At 52.2% G+C, this 18,860-nt stretch overlaps 9 protein-coding genes and 1 non-coding gene across 10 annotated transcripts; 4 read left to right on the top strand and 6 right to left on the bottom strand.

Annotated features, from left to right (window-relative positions):
* Positions 1–18: 18 nt before the first annotated feature.
* BP01DRAFT_318630 (putative MFS transporter) lies at positions 19–1,649 on the bottom strand. Its single transcript, XM_025572645.1, has 3 exons — positions 1,425–1,649; positions 1,137–1,370; positions 19–1,040 (listed from the first exon to the last, which is right to left on the bottom strand). The coding sequence occupies exons 1-3, from the start codon at positions 1,611–1,613 to the stop codon at positions 105–107; spliced, it is 1,359 nt and encodes a 452-aa protein (XP_025431439.1). The 5' UTR covers positions 1,614–1,649; the 3' UTR covers positions 19–104.
* A 2,134-nt stretch (positions 1,650–3,783) lies between these two features.
* Positions 3,784–5,761, top strand: BP01DRAFT_356502 (OSBP family protein). The gene is made up of 4 exons (XM_025574974.1): positions 3,784–3,986; positions 4,114–4,439; positions 4,490–4,544; positions 4,607–5,761. Exons 1-4 carry the CDS (start codon positions 3,918–3,920, stop codon positions 5,399–5,401), a joined length of 1,245 nt encoding a protein of 414 aa, XP_025431438.1. The 5' UTR covers positions 3,784–3,917; the 3' UTR covers positions 5,402–5,761.
* On the bottom strand, positions 5,634–7,002 carry BP01DRAFT_41187 (RTA1 domain-containing protein). Its single transcript, XM_025578934.1, has 2 exons — positions 6,695–7,002; positions 5,634–6,575 (listed from the first exon to the last, which is right to left on the bottom strand). The coding sequence occupies exons 1-2, from the start codon at positions 6,864–6,866 to the stop codon at positions 5,866–5,868; spliced, it is 882 nt and encodes a 293-aa protein (XP_025431437.1). The 5' UTR covers positions 6,867–7,002; the 3' UTR covers positions 5,634–5,865.
* A 537-nt stretch (positions 7,003–7,539) lies between these two features.
* Positions 7,540–8,924, top strand: BP01DRAFT_318620 (uncharacterized protein; the record flags this gene model as incomplete). The annotated part of the gene is made up of 2 exons (XM_025572644.1): positions 7,540–7,605; positions 7,682–8,924. 2 exons carry the CDS (start codon positions 7,540–7,542, stop codon positions 8,798–8,800), a joined length of 1,185 nt encoding a protein of 394 aa, XP_025431436.1. The 3' UTR covers positions 8,801–8,924.
* On the bottom strand, positions 8,868–9,166 carry BP01DRAFT_41184 (uncharacterized protein). Its single transcript, XM_025578933.1, has one exon. The coding sequence runs from the start codon at positions 9,097–9,099 to the stop codon at positions 8,935–8,937; it is 165 nt and encodes a 54-aa protein (XP_025431435.1). The 5' UTR covers positions 9,100–9,166; the 3' UTR covers positions 8,868–8,934.
* BP01DRAFT_t160 lies at positions 9,048–9,118 on the bottom strand. The gene has a single exon. It is a non-coding gene; the product is annotated as a tRNA-His (tRNA).
* Positions 9,167–10,582: 1,416 nt separating the features above from the next.
* BP01DRAFT_41156 (uncharacterized protein) lies at positions 10,583–11,479 on the bottom strand. Its single transcript, XM_025578926.1, has one exon. The coding sequence runs from the start codon at positions 11,228–11,230 to the stop codon at positions 10,676–10,678; it is 555 nt and encodes a 184-aa protein (XP_025431434.1). The 5' UTR covers positions 11,231–11,479; the 3' UTR covers positions 10,583–10,675.
* Positions 11,480–11,970: 491 nt separating this feature from the next.
* Positions 11,971–14,953, bottom strand: BP01DRAFT_41154 (putative RNAPII degradation factor Def1). The gene is made up of 2 exons (XM_025578925.1): positions 14,556–14,953; positions 11,971–14,482 (listed from the first exon to the last, which is right to left on the bottom strand). The coding sequence occupies exons 1-2, from the start codon at positions 14,854–14,856 to the stop codon at positions 12,054–12,056; spliced, it is 2,730 nt and encodes a 909-aa protein (XP_025431433.1). The 5' UTR covers positions 14,857–14,953; the 3' UTR covers positions 11,971–12,053.
* A 578-nt stretch (positions 14,954–15,531) lies between these two features.
* On the top strand, positions 15,532–17,409 carry BP01DRAFT_41149 (uncharacterized protein). The gene is made up of 2 exons (XM_025578922.1): positions 15,532–15,648; positions 15,786–17,409. Exon 2 carries the CDS (start codon positions 15,946–15,948, stop codon positions 17,188–17,190), a length of 1,245 nt encoding a protein of 414 aa, XP_025431432.1. The 5' UTR covers positions 15,532–15,648; positions 15,786–15,945; the 3' UTR covers positions 17,191–17,409.
* Positions 17,410–17,919: 510 nt separating this feature from the next.
* On the top strand, positions 17,920–18,850 carry BP01DRAFT_41143 (uncharacterized protein). The gene has a single exon (XM_025578919.1). It carries the CDS (start codon positions 18,046–18,048, stop codon positions 18,532–18,534), a length of 489 nt encoding a protein of 162 aa, XP_025431431.1. The 5' UTR covers positions 17,920–18,045; the 3' UTR covers positions 18,535–18,850.
* The last annotated feature ends 10 nt before the right edge of the window (positions 18,851–18,860 follow it).

The raw sequence follows: 18,860 nt of genomic DNA, 5'->3' as shown, positions 1-18,860 counted from the left end.
CATTACACACGACATAGACCGATGCAGTCAATGCGTCCTTTCATCCTCCACTGCCAGAACAGCGTCCATATATACCACATCCATAGATCGTCAACGTCATGCTTTTAGACACCAGGCTGCACGCCACCATCCACATGGCCCATCGAGACTTTCTCTCTTCCCGCTTGCCCCTGCCGCCTGCTCCTCCTGAGATCTACAGCCTCCCTCCAAGCCTCCCCGGACACAGCAGTCCACCACACCAACGCCCCCGCGGCGATCAAGAACACCGCTGAGATCGTATTAAACCAACCCACCCCAATCACCTTCACAGCGGGCATCGCCACGCCCGTCCCCAGCGCCGCAAACACATACCGAAAAGCATAATTCGCGCCGACCACCTCAGCACTTCTCCCTTGCTCCTGCATCACATCCAAGCAGTATGTGTTCAAGCTAGGGAAACAGAAGATCTGCGCAACCCCCTGCAGGAACATCACCACGACCGGCAAGGCAATGCCCCCGACGCTGGCGGCGACCGTCCACCCGTACACCAAGATGCAAGCGGGGCTGGCGAGGCAGATAAACGGCAGGCACGCGCGCAGCCGGTCCTCGGGAATGCGGCGGCCCCCGCGGCGGATGTAGTACCGGGCGACCCGGTCGGTGTAGTGGCCACCGAAGAAAGTGCCGGCCAGGTAGCCCAGGCCGCAGGGGAGGTACAGGAGCCCCGCTTCTATGGGGCTGGTTAGGTGGAAGCGCGGGTTGAGCATTTGGCGAATGGGCGTCAGCAGGGCGTATTCGTTCCACACGAGTGCGCCGGCGGCGAGGCCGGTGCTGAGGATGTTCGGGTAGCTGATGATTAGGTGTAGGATGCGGAGGGGAGAGATTTGCTGCCAGAGTTGGCGAATTTGAGGGCGGAGGGATCGGTCGTGGTGTAGGGAGGAGGGGAGGGTTCGCTGGGGGATGGTTTCCGGGAGGAGGATGGTGATTAGGATTGTGGCGAGGAGGCTGAGGGCTGAAAGGAGGTAGAAGATTGTGCGCCATGGCCGATAGGTGATGATTATTCCCTGAAAAATTATCGAAAATTGAGGGTCAGTATGTAGTGTGGTTTGGGGGGTAGGGTTGGCTTGGGGGGCCGCGTGGTGGGGGGTGGTGTCACTTACGCCTAGGAAAGGGCCCAGAGCAGGCCCCGTCAGGCTTCCAGACAGTACCCAGCCCAGAGCTGAGGCCCGGGCTGTGGGCTCATAGAGATCCCCGACGATGGCGTTGCCAATCACGAGGAAAGATGTGCCCTGCAATGCCGCGCATCCTCGGAATATGAAGTAGGATACTAGGTTCGTGGCGAAGGTTGAAGCAACAGTGAATGCGAAGAAGAGGAATGAACTCGTGATGAGCAGCTGAAGGTATGTTAATCCCACTGACATCTTAAGCAAGGAATTTGACAGGCTTACAGGCCGACGACCCCAGACTTGGCTTGCAGGGCCCCAGATCAGAGCGGAGATACCCATACATCCCAGGTAGAGAGAGCTGCTGGCGTATATGATATCCTGGGTGGTATCAAATGTTTTGGCGAGGTCCGCAACGGCGGTATCTATGGCTGTGGACGACATTGGAGCAAGGAATGCACAGTATGAGAGCATAACGACAATGATAATACGCCGAGCAGGCGAGATCTGTGGTTGGCTACCTGTTGAAGTCACTCTGCTTTTGTCCGCGACCGCAGACGGTGGAGCATCGTCTGCATTGCAACTGATGGTTTGGACGAGGGTTTGAGATGATGCATGATGCAACAACTCCCGGTCTGATCTCGGCCCCTGGAATCTTTGACTCTCATATGGATCGACCTCTAAGGAAAACGAATGGAACGAGTCTTTATCGTGCATCGTGCTATAGTGGGGAAAAAGTGAAAGGAGCGTTAGGCGCAGCAATACATGTTAGGGAGCTGCTGGTAAAGATTGAAAGAATTGCAGCAGTATGCTCAGGCGCGAATGAGCGTAAAGATAGAAATAGCAGATATCATATCATTCAGGGTGTCATAGTAAATGAAAGTAACGGACTGTAAAGAACCCCGGTTCATCAAAGATTGGCACCATCCAACGGAGACCCTACAGCTACGCAGGCACCACAAGCCTTATATCTTCAGAGCAACGTCAAACTCAGGTTGACAACAATCCTTGATCTTCGGCTAATCTTGCAAAAGTTTGTTCTCATCCTTGGGTGGACAACTGGGCCAGACCGTTGAGCTGAATGGATCCTGAGCAGTCGGAAACAGTCAGGCAAACTCTCCTTGATCTAGAGCACTGCTCTGGATTGAAAGTTGGGCGATTGTGGATCTAAGGATCATCTCGCGCGCGCGCCAGGAACGCTCGTGGCTGTCTGGCAATTTAGCAAGTAGGTATAACCTCGGGCTCGGGACGGGGGATCTATAGCTTGTTTTCAGCGAGGCAAAGAGGTGGATCATGATCGACGGGCAGATACTGCAGCTTGAAGCCCTTGAAAAATGGATGGTATAACTATAGTTCATACACCTAAGTAATGTTGCAGTGGTTGTGGCTCGTAGCCCGAGCTGCTGCGATAAGTCTAAGATATCGTATAATCTTATTCGAGACAGTTTCCTCGCAATGAATGAGTGCCACAGACCCAGCACACAGGGAATTTCCGTCACGAGCGAGTCAGTTCACCAGGGGGTGATCCATCGGATAGTGGGTAGAAGAGGTCTCAGGAGGAGCAGTTTCTCATGGGGGCTTGTGGTGCTGACGATTATTTCCCCTTTATTAAGTACTTAGTCTCGAAGTGGTTAATGCTAAAGGTAGTGTAGGTTTCCTCGGAGATTGTGTAGATTGGGACAAAAACCCCGTTCGTCGATCTTATCCGCAGCTTCGGATCGATCTGTTCTTCAAAGAGGGGCATAGCATTGTTGCAATAGAAGGCACAGAGTCAGGGTCAATAATATGCTCTGTTTTCAAGCCTGTCCTGTATTGTCTTGAAACTTGTCATACTCATCTTTGTCCAAGCTCTGGTGGTCCTCATCTATATCGATCAAGGCTTGTTCTCGAGCAAACCTTGAGGGAGGGCGCAGATCCACCTGTGAGATCCAGTCCGTTTTCGGTCGCTCTATGCCGCATGCATACTCCGTACTACTGTGTTATTACCTATGATGCGAGGATGGGGAGAATAGGCTACACTGTCACTGCAAAGATACTGAGCAGGAAACAGACCTTAACTATACAGTCTCCGTCAGCTTAATCACGCACCAAGACCCGGGAAACCATCTCGGATCTGGTGCAGCTCGTGGCGGAAGAGGCTCGGAAAAGCCGTCTTCGGTTATTCGCCAAGCCCTCCGCGATGATGGTCCTGAGGCATGACATTTTTGCCTCTTTCTTTCTTCCGTTGCGCCCGTGGCTTCGTAAGGTAAGTGGCTAGCATGGCTTGGAGGTACGCGAGCGAATGGCGGTCGTTGGTCGCTAGATTTCTCCGCAATGAAGCTTGAAAAGTAACCTGCGGTGGAAGAGAATCACCATCAATGAGAGGAGGAGTTCTGCTAAGAGTTCAGCCACAAACGGACGCATGGCAGATGGTATGCGTCTATGCGTGATTCTGTTCGCCAGATCCGACACAGTAAACTCAGGTACTTGAGTAGTCAATGTGGTGGGAGGCAAAAGAGTAGTGCTCGGCGAAGGTCCAAGCCACCCCAGATGACGTCGAAAGGAATAGTAGTTGAATCGGGTTTAGCGGATGGTCCCAATCTCCCTCCCTCTCTTTCCCCCCCTTCCCCTCCTGCTCTTCCTCCATGACATCTTAAAACTTTCCCTCTTCATCTTTCTCCTCTGTCCTCCACCCTATTGCTACTTTCTTGGCTACTTCTCCAAAATTCATATCTCCACTAGTCATCCTAGTGGCTTTTCCTTTCCATCTGCAATTCATTTCCATCCTCCGTCTGAAAAATGAGCTCCAAAGATCCACATAGCGGCGTTCCCGCCTCGAGCAAAGGCTCTTGGACAAGTTTCCTTAAGGTATGATGAAGACACTAAGCAGCCATCTGCTATACCCGTCGTGTGCTACTTCTTTCTTCCGCCCATTGCTCAAACAGTATATTAGAAATCAGAGACAGTATTCTAACTATACAATTTCCGACTGTAGTCTATTGCTTCCTTCAACGGCGACCTTTCCTCTTTGACTGCTCCCCCTTTCATCCTCTCCTCCACCTCCTTGACTGAATATTCCGCCTACTGGGCCGAACACCCCGCCCTCTTCGTGGCTCCTGCCAAAGAAGCCGACCCTGAGAAGAGAGCTTTGGCTGTTCTCAAGTGGTTCCTCAGCACCCTCCACCAACAGTACTGCAGCCGCAGCGAGAAGCTTGGCAGCGAGAAGAAGCCTCTTAACCCATTCCTCGGAGAGCTCTTCTTGGGTAAATGGGACGCAGATGCAGAGGTGGGTGAAACAAGCTTGATCAGTGAGCAGGTCAGGTATGTGGTCATAGGTTTAATCTCTTGCGAGCCATGTTAACCACGAGCAGCCACCACCCTCCTGCTACTGCCTACGCTATCCGGAATGAGAAGCACGGTGTCGAAGTAAGCTACTGAGCATCTCTCTCTTGTCCTTTCAGTTTCAGGTTCTAACGAGCACCCACCAGCTCCAAGGATACAATGCCCAGAAGGCGTCCTTCTCCAGCACCATTCAGATCAAGCAGATCGGCCACGCTCTTCTGTCCCTTACTCCTCCTGGGGCAGACAAGAATGACCCCGCTCAGCAGGAGAAATATCTCATCACTCTTCCCGCCCTCCACATTGAGTCCTTGATCTACGGGACACCGTTTGTTGAACTGGAGAAGACCACCCGCATCGCCAGCAGCACTGGCTACATTGCCAAGATTGACTACTCTGGCAAAGGCTGGTTGAGCGGCAAGAAGAACACCTTCAGCGCCATTCTTTACAAGGAGAGCGACGGCGAAAAGAAGCCCCTGTACACCATTGACGGCCAGTGGTCGGACTCTTTTGTGATCAAGGACGCCAGGAAGAACGAGGTGGACCGATTCTCAGTCAAGGAAACTCAGACCACTCCCCTAACTTTGGCACCCCTTGATCAGCAAGACCTCTATGAGAGCCGGCGGGCCTGGCGCGACGTAGCGGCGGGCATTGAGCGGAGCGACATGGACGCTGTGTCTGTGGCCAAGTCCAAGATCGAGAACGCGCAGCGTGAGCTGCGCAAGGTCGAAAAGTCAGAGGGTCGAGAATGGGAGCGTCGATTCTTCAAGCGTGTCAACGAGAGCGACGATGAAGTCTTCCGGGAGCTTGGCCCCAAGCTCGGCCTCACCTCTTTGGAGAGCGACAAGACGGGCGGTGTCTGGCGATTCGACGCGGCTAAGGCGGCGGACGCCAAGCCACCTTACCACGCAACCGGAGGCGAGGGCCTGGGTATCACTGCATGATCAATACATCGGTTGCAAAGTTAATTACTAGTTCTCACTCGGTCTGCGTGGCCGGATAGAGTGTTGGAACTCGCGGGGATGACTACCATCATAGATTGCGTTCTCTTTCTATTTCTTTTCTTTTTCTCTATTCGGGGGTTTTGGTATCTGTATATAGAATAGCAGCGAGAACTGGATAGTTCCTGGAGCACTCGGCGGATCATCCTTTCGCTTTGGGTCTGTGGATCATGTCGACCACTTAAAGGACAAACGTTGACAAATTTTTGCCGGAAAATGAATTGAATCCTAGCATCGAGCCATGCACGACGATCCAAGCGATTATTCTTATACATATTGCTAAGCCTCCAGTGAACAATACAGGCCAGTATCAAGAAACAAGTTGATTCTTTCAAGTCTGTCCCTTACTGAAATCCAAAGGAACCTCAAAAACGCCCATAGCATCGATCATTCCACATCAGTAGGGTCTATACCATTCTTCCCTCCTCCATTCCAATTTCGTACCCAGCCTTCTCCTCCGCGATCGTGCCGGGGAACCCCACGGCCCACATGACCATAACCGACCACATCAACACACTATCGAAGACATAAAGCGTCCACTCATGCGTTAAGATATAGCCGTGTAACCCCATGGCGTATTCTATGACCCGAAAAATGGATCGCACAAGAATCAACGCACTGACCGCATAAAGCATATACAACAACCGACCTAATGGACGGCCGTATTCGCCCAGTCGTATTTGCTGCTGCTGTTGCTGCTGTAGCTGGGCCTTAACCCGCCGGTGAAACACCACCGTCACGACAATGAAGAAGGAAAACATGATCACCTGGATCAGCAAGCCGACGACCGTGATCGCCTTGGAGGTCGTCTGGCCCGTGGCCCGCACCATTAAGCCCACACCGCTGCCCTGCACGACGAAGGAGAGGATGTCGCTCGCGACGAAGAGCTTGGTGAGATAATTGGGCGGGATGAGCGAGGCACTTTTGGCCTTGGTGGTTCCGCCCACTGCCGTGATTCTCGACGGCAGACTTCGAATGATGCGACCTAGGGTCATGTAGACGGTCGCGGCAAAGAGGACGGGGCCCAGCAGGATGAGCACACTTTGGATGGCGTAGAGGCCGACCGATGCGGTGTTGGAGTAGTTCAGGATACGGACGGTGTAGCCGACTATTTCGACTGGAAAGGGTTCGTGGAGGTAGTGTAAGTAATGGTTGAACTGGGAGGGGGAATGGTAACGGGGGATTAGAGGGGTGATAGTAAAGTCCTCAGGCACAGTATAGTAGGGTAAGACTTACATATACCGCCGATGGTGAAGGAGGTGTTGTACCATGCTCGGGTTTGGAAGAGCTTGAAGAGGAGATAACAGGTTACTAGGCCAAAGAGAACGGCGAAGAGCGCAGCTGCTGGAACAGATGGGAGATATGTCCAGAGGTAGTAGCCGCCTTCTAGAGGTTTGAGCTGTGCCATGTCATCTGGATTTGTCTGGTGCACACCACCTGCAGCGATGTATTGTATGGAGTACTACTACTTAGGGAGGTTGGTGAGAAAGATTTGAGATGAATGGAACGGAACATCTTGTTTCTCTTGTCCTGGATATTGTGATATATATAGAGAGGGACCTGAAACCCCCGAAAACGCGCCACTTTCAGTGTGGACATCAGTGGAGTTGTTTTCTTGAGCCCTGAATACGCGTATAGAGAAAGCTGAAGGATGATACCGAATATGTTACTTGATCGGGCTTAGAGACCAACTGTGGTCCGTGCATACGCGTATTCGCTCAGACAGGCAGGTCCCTGGTTGCACCTCCTCCTCCTCCGCCCAGTTCCACTTTCTTTGCCTTGTGCACTCATACATCTTTGCTCATCATTAGAATTTTTTCCTCTGTTATGCTTGTCCTCGGCCCCTGAAACGATAAAATCAGACGCCTGCATCCTCATAGGTTAGACTCGGCTGCTGCCTGAGCCTTCAACGTTTAAGCTTATCGGCAGACGCCGCCGGGTGCGATAGTACCATCACTGTTGGCTCAGGGCCTTTTACCCGAAGGCTCACCAACACTTCCATACTTTCCAAGAATCGATACTGCATAGACGACTTACCTGTTCTGAAGGATGGAAGTCCTAGCCCGAAGAATATGACAGTCATGCCGCGGAGGACGCACCGGAAATCGCGCAATGGCTGTCTAGAGTGTAAAAGACGTCATATCAAAGTGAGTAATCTACGGAGCGCTCTCCAGCATCACTGGAGGACCTGCGCAATGCGATGGCTGGGTGCTGATCATCTAGTGCGACGAGAAACATCCGCTCTGCGGCAATTGCCGCAGCTCGGAACGTGCTTGCGAATACGCGGATCGGTTCAGAAGCAGCACGACTAGATCCCGACGAAGTAATGCTTCGACTCCAAGTAACCCTGGGCCGAGTCCCAATGCTGAGCCATCGTCACAGCGTTATTCGGTTGAAGCAACCGCATCGGAGACGACCAGCTCCGAATATCAGTCTGTCAATATGGTTCATGCAGAGCTCATTTATCATCTCGCCACTGAGACTCTCCCTTCCTTAGGCGATCTTGCAGCCCCCTGGAGACTGACTCCGGAAATCATGCGCGTCGGAATGTTGACCCCCTACCTTCTGAATGAGCTCCTGTCTCTCAGCGCTCTGCATTGCAGTATTGTCCGCCCTGCGGAGCGCGAGCGGTACCGCCGCCACGCCGCCCAGCTCCAGACTCACGCGCTGGAGATCTTCGGCCAGGAGCAACGAGGCATTACTCCGGAAACATGCGTCCCGATGTTCCTCTTTTCCTCGATTCTCGGTCTGCATATGCTCTGCGACACCATCGTCTATCGTGCGGAGACCAGTTTCGATGGATTCCTCGATCAATTCGTCCACTACCTCAAGTTGCACCGCGGCGTGCGAGCCATTACCGCGGAATCATGGGATGCTCTACGTGGGTCGATACTGCAACCAATGCTCCAGCATGGGCAGGATATGTTTCAATGCGGTGCGGACCTGAGCTCGGAGTGCCGGGAGCTCATGGATCTGATTGAGGCGGCTCGGTTGGGCGAGCAGACGACCTCGGTTTATAGGGGGGCAGTGCGTGCGCTGCACATCTCAATGTGCGCATCGGGGCTGACAAGTGGTACCGCGGGAATGAAATACTATATCGGTGGCATCACTGGGTGGCCGGTCATCGTTGAATTGGAATACGTGGATATGTTGGAACAGCGTCGCCCGGAAGCGCTCGTCATCTTGGCGTGCTACGGTGTGATCTTGCATCACGCGAGGAATATGTGGACTTTTGGCGACGGGGGACGGTTCTTGATCGAGGCCATCGGGTCGCATCTTGGACCTCGGTGGGATGAGTGGATGGAGTGGCCTAATCGGATACTAGGAGAATCGCGGGAGTGAAAATTATTTTGCACTGTTTATATATCTGGCTTCGGTGCGGCCGGGCGTGTATAGATACCCTTCTGGTTAATGTAGGAGACTTCCCCTTTCCCTGATCCGGAGGCTGTCAGCTGAATTATCAGGATGAGACCGACTCATTTAGTGATATTTACAGTAGATGGAATAAAAAAAGAAAAAGGGTGGTGTGCATAGAAAACCCCCACCATCATTGGGACAAGGCTTAAAAGCATAGAAAATAAAAAAGAAGTGGCGCTGCCCGGAATCGAACCGGGGCTGGCACGGCCACAACGTGACGTCATACCACTAGACCACAGCACCTGTTGTTGAAATAGTCTCTCAATGTTGCGTTATATTATCATGTTATCCATTATTATACAAACAGGCTATGTAATTTGAGGACCATGTACTGAGTATTTATATCGTGTCTCACTTTTTCCGAATCACTCGATCAGTAAGACTCTAGTACTCAGTTGCTGTCGTCGCTATGAGTCACATCTGGTGAGATTTTGCGACGCCATGGATTCTAGTCTGCTGGCTTACATTTTTACAGGGTTGTACGACGGTTTATATTTCGCGGCAGGTTCCAGTCTTTGGCGTGTTGCCCACATTGTGCAATGGCAAAGACTACTCTCGAATCCATGTACGGACCATGGACCCCAGACATAGAGCATGGAAACATACATCGGAAGAGTGTGTCTACTACACTACCATCGTATAAGAGTACTCGGTGCTAGCAGCATGATGAGCCGTCCTAACCAGTCCTTCCGAACACCAGCACGATTCCAAAAGCCCATGGCCTCTCCCCCGCAAACATAATGTCCGCGTAGCTCGCGACTCCTCCTGAACTCGAGTCAGGCCTAGCATCATATGCGCGGTTGACACCGTGACCACCCAACGAGGCCCATACTATAGCGGAGGGGGGGAGGAGAAAGGTAGGTCATAGCTGCATTAGTAGCTTCTGTTATTCAGAAATCAGAACCTTTAGCGTCAGATCTTAGAATTAAGGTGTAGATGCATGTGGGAAGAAGCTTTGGTACCACCAAGACAGACAGAGATGCACTGCTTGCGACAACAGGTCGCTCTTTTGATCAGATGCAGGAGAGCCGGGAAGGTTACCCCCCCCCAACCTCCCCCAATCTCATGCCGCAAAGCCATGAAGGTAGATGGAGCAGTGTCACCTATAACCACCTGCAGACGACTAGAAAATGATAAAGTCACAAGGGAAGTACGCAAATGTCCATCATTGTCGAGCTTGATTCATGTTGCATGCCTCGTCTGCATCGCATGAGAGTCTAGCACCCAGTAGCGCCGTTGTCACAAAGATGCAGATATCAAGGATATCCGACTGAGATGCGCGTTGCTTGACCATGCAATTGGAAAGGAAGGAAGGAAGGACGGTATACATTCGAAATTTCATTCAATTGATGAGTATCCTTATCACATTGTCTTCAATCTCCCACTACCGACAGATATCATGACCATGACATTTTGAACACGCAACCCTTTGAGCTGTAATGGAGTCCAGACAATGATACTCCCACCACCACACCCTCTCCTTCCCACCGCCCCCTTTGCAAAGGACGTCCCCATAACACAAAAAAAGTAACCACACCGACCATAAACCTCCCACTCTCTAACCACCTCACCCACAAACACCACAAGAACCCCGCCCCGCCAGGAACAAGACATAGAAAGAAGAAAAGAATACTAGACAAGTGCCATCCTACCCCATTCAGACAAAGAACCTCCACCCCTCAGGCCGTATATCCCCAAAGGCATGGAGACAAATCACCAAATCAGAGGGTCTTTTGTTCCCAGGATTTCCAACACTTGCCCTCCCTCGCGAAGGAGAGATTGATCTATGATTCGACCCGGTCAACACCCGCTCATTGAAATGCACGAAAATCCCCATCGAAAGGAGACAAAACACCCAACCTGCGAGCAGGGATAGCGGGACGAGTCAAAAAAAGGACAAGGTTTGAGGAGCCCATTCGGATTGGGAGTACTGGCAAGTGGCAGTAGCATAACACTAGTTTGTGACTCTCGAGTTGATCTGGAATGCTGCTTCGACATTGCGCGTCCCTCAGTAGATGCCATGGGTGTTTGCAGGGTCACACGAGTGGGTTGTGTGGAAGTGTTCTGCGGACATTTGGGGGTTAATGCGCAACCTGCACGCCATGTTAGACAAGAGAAATTGGGATACAGGGTTGGGAGAGTAAGAGGTAGAGTAAAAGAGAGAGAGAGAGAGAGAGAGAGAGAGATTCTCAATAAGAATGAAATGGAAGGAAAGACACACGGAAACGAGATGAAGAAGGAAGCAGGGAGAAGAGACAAAGTGAGAGGATGAGGATGAGAGGAGGAGGTCACGATTATGTAGCAGAGGAGGAAGGCAGCTCGTAAATAAGCGAGCCAGAGGCTGCGGAAATACATAGCATGGACTCATATCTCTCGAGCAAATGAGACGTGGAGTAACACGGGCCGTGGATAGAGTGATGAAAGGTCTGACATGAACCCCAGCAACCGTCTAACACGCACAAAGCTACAAGGCACAGTACAGAATCCGCCTGAAGAAATAATCGCTGTGTTTAACCCATGCACTACACGTGCTATCATCGTTACCAATCACTTCATACATCAGTTCAGTTCCCCGGTGAAAAACGCCATCCCGATTCAATTCATTGCATTCTCGAACCACCCTCCCATCCTGTGTCCTAATCCGGCCAAATTGCATAAATGATGTCCCAGCCAAACCCCAAGAAAGAAGTAGTACAGGAAGCGAAGAAGTATGCAAAGTCGACAAGAGCAAGAGTTTAAGCGAAAGGCTTTTCGTGGGCCAGACACCGAGTTGATGGCAGGGGCAGATAACAGAAAAAGTCGCGTGGGAAACCATCATGAGTCAGTTGAAGGACATTGGCAAATGTCGTAAAACATGAGAGGAGACAAGAGCAAAAGCAACAATAACACAAAGATCAAGCGTTTTTTTTCCATTCAGTACATCGTGAGTGCAACCCCGCGGGGAAATCAACCAAAGAAGCAGCCAGCCAAGCTCTCATGGAGAGTACAGATTACACACGTGAGAAGAACATAAAAAGGGAGATATGTGTTAACAAGTGGCATATAAAACGAGATATTTTCCTTACCGGGGTTTGCCGTACCCCAAGATTAATGGCAATGAAAATAAAAAAGCAAAGGGAAAAACGGGGGAAGAGCCAATGTAGATTTCATCACCAGTTAAGATGTAACGCCATATCCCTTAGTGACCGTAGTTGCCTCCCCAGCCTCCACGTCCAGTGTTGCCATAATAGTTAGCGAAACCTGCGCCACCGTAGTTACCATAGCCAGTAGGCTGGTGGTGAGTCTGGGAACCAGCCGCCTGGTGACCGCCTAGACCACCCAAGCCGCCGCCATACTGAGGGTTGAGGTGAGGGTAAGAACCAAAGCCCTGCTGACCCTGCTGACCCTGCAGCGGGGGAATACCGCCCTGAGACTGGGGCTGACCAGGGGCGCTGTTGGTGGCAGAGCCGGGGCGGTTAGCCTGCGCAAGAGAAGGGCTCGGTCCAGACGCCTTGGGAGTGTCGAAGCTCTTTGTCTCCTCGGACGTCACAGGAGGCTGTTGGGTGATCGGCTGGTTTTGGCCGAAGCTGCCCTGGGACCGGCCGAAGACATCCGACATGCCGGATCCGAAGGCGGTCGATCCTGCCGCAGCGGACTGCTGGCTCTCAGATGGCTGAGCAGATCCAGTACGCCCGTAAACTGAGTCGCGGCCAGGGATGGTTTGGTTGAAGGAAGCCGCCGTGGCGGGGGAAGAAGTGTGATCGTAAGAGAAGGCGTGGGGTTGACCATACATTCCAGCCTTGCCACCATAGGGACCATATTGGCTTCCATAGCCGTACTGGTTGCTGTGGGGCATGTAGTGATCGTCATATCTGCGAGCATCGTCATACATCGGACGGTTTCTGCCGTACTGGTTCATTCCGCTCATGTACGAAGCATAGTGAGGGTTCGAGTAGTAGGGATATCCGTAGCCGTAGTTATGGGCGCCCTGGCCTGGCATGTGCTGGGCAGTAGGCGTCTGAGTGGCGCCGGGGAGGGTGGGGTTGGGGGTGGTGTGACCGCTGTTAGGAGCTTCGACGTGGCCGTAGCGGCTTGGGGGTTGGGTGGTGGGAATGTGCGGCTGCACCTCGGCGCCAGAAACGCCAAATCCTGCTCTCTGAGCAGCAACAGTAGCATCCTGGGTCTGACCATAAGAGCCGTAGTAGTTGTAAGGCAGGCGCTGATCCACAGCATAGAACGGCGAGTACTCGCTGCCACTGGTGACAGTTGGCTGAATAGGCGCCTGGTTTGCGAACGGCTCCTGGACCTGGGGTTGGGGCTGCGTAACCTGCTGGGTGAAGGGGTCGAAGGGCTTGTGAGCATCGGTGTAGCGGGAGAAATCGGCAAAGGAGTTGTCGGCAGCAGAACCCTGGGGCACGGGAGGAAGCCCAGGAGCCGGGCGGGCAACTGCAGGAGTTTCAGTGGGAGCTTGGGCTTGGGTGGAAGGAGGCAAAGAGGCGCGCGGGGCCACGGGAGAGTGTTGAGGAGGTTGAGCACGGGTTTCCGCGTCTTCTCTGTTCTCGTCAATGTCAACATCAGCAGCATCGCCATTCAAACCCATGCTGCCGAACTGGACCGCCGCCCGGTCCACAGCGTGGTTGCCCGGCATAACCACGGCCTCCTGCTGCTCCATGACGCGACGCTGGGTGCCAGGAGTGCGAGTGCTGTGCTTCAGAGCACTAGAGGGATGAATGCTGGCCGGAACGCGAGTGGGAGTGGCAGCAACTGGAGCATTGGCAGCAGACTCAAGGGTGCTACCCACAGTGCTAGCTGCGGTAGCGGTCGGAGCAGGGGGAGAGACATCGGGGATCTGAGCGAGGTTGTTCTTTGTCAAATCGTCCTTGGGAGCGGGCACTTCGGGGGCGGGAGGGCTGACAGTGGTAGGTTCTTCCGTTGGCAGAGTCTGAGGGATGACAGGCTCAGGAGCTTTCTGTGCGGGGACTGGAACTGGAATGGGAACGGGAACAGGGACAGGAGCCTGGGCAGGAGCCGGTGCAGGTACGGGAGCTGGTTCGGGAGCCGCAGCAGGGACAGCAGGAGCCGGGGCGGGAGTAGGCTCGGCTGGTTTCTGCTCCTCTACTGGCGCAGCAGCAGGCTTTTCCGAGACCTGGACAGGAGCAGGAGCAACAGGCTTCTTGGGCTGGGGCGGCGGCGTGGGTTTAGCGAACAGACTGGCCCAACCCGTCTTTGTTCCACCGGGGACAACGTTGGGCTTAGCGACGTCCTGAGCTTCTTCTTTCGAGGTATCAACAGGCTCGGAGGTTGCTGCAGATTCAGCTTTAAGCGTGTTCTCCGTCTTGGTAGTCGCAGCGGTCTCCGGTGCAGCAACAGCAGCAGCATCGGTGACGGTGGTAGCGACAGCTGGCTTCTCGGTGCGGGCGCCGTTGGTGTGAACACCGGCCCTGCCCCCGCGACCACCACGGCCTCGATCTCCACGAGCACGGCCCCGACCCTCAAATCCACCACGTCCACGGCCTCCACGGACAGAGGGGACGACAGACTCGGTTGGGGTGCTCTGTACTTCCTTGGGCTTAGGACGGCTGCGGTCTGTGGTCTTCTTCTTTACTTCGCCCCACTGAGAGACATTGCCTAAGTAGATACGAGAGCTGTGTCAGTAGCCGACCAGATGCGTATAGCATTGGCAAGTGGGAAGAGAGCACACCTTCACTGATGCGATCAATAGCTGCCTCCAGGTCACCATCAGCATCCTCCAGAGCGAAGATCAGATCCTCATCGGTCCAGTCGCTGAACAATTCCTTCAACATGGGCAGGGTGTCGGAGTACTTTTTCTTCATTTGACCAATTTCTCCTTCATCTTCGAATGCGGCGGGTGCGCCCTCTGAGTTGTCTGCCTTTGTGGATCTGCTACCACCGCGTCCACCTCTGGAGCTATAGCCGCCACGACCGCCACGGGCAGATACTCTGCCACGAGAGGCAGAAGACCGTGATTGAACTTCAGACATATCTTCTAGTTGTTATTTGTGAATCTCCCAAATCGAGAGACGGTGGAAGGGAGAAAGAAAGAGAATAGAGAATGACCCAAGGTAGTCGAAGGGGAGAAAACAAGGTGCGGCTAGTGGGAAGAAAAAGCGGGTAAAAGGTCGTCGTAACTTTAGTGTACGGTAGCAATGATGGAGATGCAGCCTCACGAGAGAGGTCAGCAGCACCCAAGAACCACTAAAAAAAAGGCACACAAGGGCCACCAGAATTGGAGGGTTACTTGGGAGGGGGTAGGGAAGGAAAGGAGATTTAGAGGGAAAAGAAAAGAATACGAGAGGCTGGAGAACAAAGTCGATACACCAAAGGAATTGAACTTCTTTTGGGGGAAAATGGAAGAAGAGGGAAAAGAGAGGGAAAAAATAGGGTGGGCAAAAGAGGTTTGAAGGGGGAATGAGTAACTACAGGTAGGTTGGAAGGTAGGAGGTGCAGAAAGTTTAGCTGTAGGCCGATCGAGTTCAGTGCATCAATCAAAAGACCAGACGGGAACAGTAAGAGAACCGTATAGTCACGTCACAAATTGTCGGGCGCAGGCTGAGTGACTACTCCACTGTAACTGTAATGACGGGTCCGTGACTTGTATTGAATAATATGGGGTTGAGCTTGCCCAAATGTATGTGAATTTCGTCATCCACTATTAAATCCGCAGGTGCATCAACTACTACAACTCATTCTCTGGATGTTTTGGTGAATCAGATCAATAGATGCACTTGTTGCTTTAAAGGATATTGATTCTTCTTGCATGTCTCAGATTGTACGTATGTGATTTGCCTCGATCTTATATATCCCTCGGTCATTCTGGCGGATTGTATGGTGAGGTGGCAGCAGCCCTCGCTCACCGCCCGTCACTTTGGGTCAAACGGACGCTTGGTTTGCCTCGTTCTAATCAGTCCAGGCTATATTCATGATTATGTCGCCCCATCGTCAAATCCATCTCCCTCGGCCGTTCTGCCTAACTTCTAGCGGTCGCTCTATCTGCGCTCAACAGATCCTCATCGGATCACTCACGATCTACTAGACAGTCCGATCAATCTTCGTTCTGCCTTCATCACGCCATGAAAGGTACAGCAAGCTTAAATTACGCTCCCTGGTTCAAGAACCTTCACCCCCCGTTGCCCCGGACTCCCCGTCAGTCTCAACAACTCCTCAATGCTCTTACAACCTCCTTTCGGCGTCAGCTAGATCGGGAATATCCTTCTGCTTCCGTCCCCACCCCGCTCAACCAGGATGAAGTCTCTGAGGTGCATCTGCCGAAGAATCCTGAGTCCTCTAGCTATGCGACGGACAAACATCTCCACTCAATCTTAGAAAATCCGCTATTCCGAGTCCAACCCCGCAAGGAGGTCAGGGCCAAAGGTTCCGATCGGGACTCGAGACTGGCCAAGGAGCCTATGGTGGTTTTTGAAGAGCTGGCCGCTGCAGGCAATGTCACTTTATCTGCCTTGAATAATTGTCTGGTGTCTCAGCTATTGCTATTGAGTGATCACAAATCGGGCGAGCAATTTGTCAAGGCAATGAGGGACTCTAGGACGGCATCAAGAATTGCTAGTTGGTGGTCCGCCTCCGACCTGAACACAAGAGGGTTGTTGTTCCATCCTTCAATAACGCCTCATATCACGAAGTTCTTGGTTGCCGAAAATATGCAAAGCGTGGCTCTGACCTGGCTGAAGTTGCTAGCGCAGCGAGATATACTTGGAGGCGAGGGTTCTCGACTCAAAAGGAAAGATTCACGGATAGGGTTTGGTGGACTTCTGAATGACCTAGTGCTTGCCGAGGCTCGGTATGGGGGAGGGATAGAGTCTGCAATGCGACTTTACGTTTCCGCGGGTCAACTCACTACGAGCGACCGAATACCGATTATAAAAAACGAGTACTGGAATGCAACTCTCCTCTCTGCTGGGGGCCATTTGGGCCAGCTAATCATACAGAATGAACCGGACCATGCTAGTGGCGTTGGGCAGATTCTCTATGAGAATTATTTACAGATGATCAACACCGTGGCTGCCAACTCATTGCTTCATGCCTGTGTGTGCATGCACCATCCCACGAAGCCGAATGCTAGGCCATATGTTTTGTATGTTCAAGCTCTTCCAGAGGGTCGGACCGCATCTTGGTCAAAGCTGAGACGGGATCATTACATGCGTGCGGGCTTCACTGCCCTTCGTATCTTGCTCGATCAAAACGACTCAGAATATGCTACATGGTTGGCAAAGTACATGCAGGATACCATATCCCAACATCTCGACCCAGAGGATGTACAATCGGCTCAATACGAGTTGGCACGCCTTGAGCCTGCTTAGTTGCTTTCCACCAAGGCTAGTGACTCTATCCAGGAAGACTTCTGACGCCTGATGAAGACTTAAGCACTCAGTCGTGCAGAACATTGGTCGTTATGCTGGCTACTGACCTTAGGTCATGAGATGCTATGCCCAGAAAATTTTGCTCATCAAGTCCATGCTTCCAGCTACACGAGACCGGCACGTACAAACATAATGACTGAGCCCTCTGAGGGAGCGAATGGGTTTTCTGTTTATTTTACTCATAAAGAGTATGCTGCACAAGTCCTGTGCAGCCATGGAGGGTTGTTGATCCTCGGCGATCCTCGCCGCAGACCGATATTCATTGGTCCTTCCTACCTCTTGCCCGGTATGTGCTTGATGCCCTCGGTCAGCTTCAGTAGCCTAGAATTCAGGCTACTGAGTTTCCGTGTGAAACTATTCATAAGTATAACACTCTCATGCCTCCCGGGATGTCTGCACTTTCACAGCTGCAGTATGCATTACGATCTGATGCTACATCGAGTTCATTGATGTTCATTGCTCGAGATTTGTTCTTCCATTGGCACCACGATCTCAAAATCAAGTCCGGCCGAGTAACCTGCTGCGAACAAATCTCCCATTAATGATGCCTCACTTCTAGGACTTGGTAGTGACTTTCTGGAGGAGTACTTGGGCGCGACGAAATTCAGCGATGGAATCAAACCTAGTGCAGTCGCAGAAGTGGGCAAAGGAATGAATACCCCAGGAAATACGGGACAAAGCGATCAGAAGATCACACTTGCAACCGCATTCTCTTGAGAGTCGATCGATAGCGTCAGTGTGGGCAATAGGATACAAGCCCGAAGCGAGAATATATATCCATCCCGGCGCAGACTGATGCCGAGAAACCCAGCAGTGGGTATGCAGCAGAGCCTAGACGATGAACAGCATGTCGCTGCCAAGGATGGACTGTTGGCTTCTTCGGTCCCCGTATCAAGTCGGCCTGCTAGCGAGGCAAAGAGTTCAGCAGGTCGGCCCTACAAAATACAGGACCGCGGGTCTCGAAAAGGACATTTCCACGGACAGCATTGGCGTCCATACGCGGATTCGTACCAAGGTTGCCATCTGAACCCGACATACCACGATAGTAGCTCGTCTTGCGGTGATACGACAAAATTTCAAGTTTGCTGCAATCGAAAATCATGTTGGTCTTCGAGACCCGTCTTCGAGTTCGACTCCTTTCGTTCCTGTGTAGATTCCGTGCCCTTACATCCAATTGCCAGTGTCAAGCGACTATCAGTGTATGGAAAAAGAATGCATGCTCGCCGCAGACATTTCCGAGAGCCTGTCGTCATAAGAAATTGGAGTGTGTGCAATGATCCTTAGTCTTTTCAACAGGTGTCATGTAGTCATTGGCCAGTAGTTTCTATACTGTGCATTGACGTGATGCACCAGCTCTGCGTAAGTGGGCTGTACTGTACTCTACAGCACTGAATGTACTCCGTCGAATACCCCATTATAACACAATTGGGGTCATTGGATCAAGCGCACCGAATCGGGTCCAACGATAACTAGCGTGTCCCACTCACAAATCGCCGACATCGGATTGATCGTCGCTGAGTCACATCCCGGAACGGAACAACCACCCTAGACCCCGCCATCACCGTAGGGGGCAAGTGTGTGTCATAGGTCTAGCAGCTACAAAGTTATTA

This window comes from Aspergillus saccharolyticus (assembly GCF_003184585.1).
Source record: "Aspergillus saccharolyticus JOP 1030-1 unplaced genomic scaffold BP01scaffold_14, whole genome shotgun sequence".
Lineage (NCBI taxonomy): Eukaryota > Fungi > Ascomycota > Eurotiomycetes > Eurotiales > Aspergillaceae > Aspergillus > Aspergillus saccharolyticus.
This window is presented reverse-complemented; position numbering and strand designations above follow the sequence as displayed.

Coding starts and splice junctions, on each gene's coding strand:
- BP01DRAFT_41184 (XM_025578933.1), bottom strand. CDS start 9,099: ATGACGTCACGTTGTGGCCGTGCCAGCCCCGGTTCGATTCCGGGCAGC.
- BP01DRAFT_41154 (XM_025578925.1), bottom strand. CDS start 14,856: ATGTCTGAAGTTCAATCACGGTCTTCTGCCTCTCGTGGCAGAGTATCT. Junction 14,483..14,555: donor TATTGATCGCATCAGTGAAG/GTGTGCTCTCTT, acceptor GTATCTACTTAG/GCAATGTCTCTCAGTGGGGC.
- BP01DRAFT_41143 (XM_025578919.1), top strand. CDS start 18,046: ATGCCGAGAAACCCAGCAGTGGGTATGCAGCAGAGCCTAGACGATGAA.
- BP01DRAFT_41187 (XM_025578934.1), bottom strand. CDS start 6,866: ATGGCACAGCTCAAACCTCTAGAAGGCGGCTACTACCTCTGGACATAT. Junction 6,576..6,694: donor CTTCACCATCGGCGGTATAT/GTAAGTCTTACC, acceptor AACCCTTTCCAG/TCGAAATAGTCGGCTACACC.
- BP01DRAFT_318630 (XM_025572645.1), bottom strand. CDS start 1,613: ATGCTCTCATACTGTGCATTCCTTGCTCCAATGTCGTCCACAGCCATA. Junction 1,371..1,424: donor AAGTCTGGGGTCGTCGGCCT/GTAAGCCTGTCA, acceptor ACATACCTTCAG/CTGCTCATCACGAGTTCATT. Junction 1,041..1,136: donor CTCTGGGCCCTTTCCTAGGC/GTAAGTGACACC, acceptor ATAATTTTTCAG/GGAATAATCATCACCTATCG.
- BP01DRAFT_41149 (XM_025578922.1), top strand. CDS start 15,946: ATGAAAGGTACAGCAAGCTTAAATTACGCTCCCTGGTTCAAGAACCTT.
- BP01DRAFT_41156 (XM_025578926.1), bottom strand. CDS start 11,230: ATGTATTTCCGCAGCCTCTGGCTCGCTTATTTACGAGCTGCCTTCCTC.
- BP01DRAFT_356502 (XM_025574974.1), top strand. CDS start 3,918: ATGAGCTCCAAAGATCCACATAGCGGCGTTCCCGCCTCGAGCAAAGGC. Junction 3,987..4,113: donor CTTGGACAAGTTTCCTTAAG/GTATGATGAAGA, acceptor TTCCGACTGTAG/TCTATTGCTTCCTTCAACGG. Junction 4,440..4,489: donor TTGATCAGTGAGCAGGTCAG/GTATGTGGTCAT, acceptor AACCACGAGCAG/CCACCACCCTCCTGCTACTG.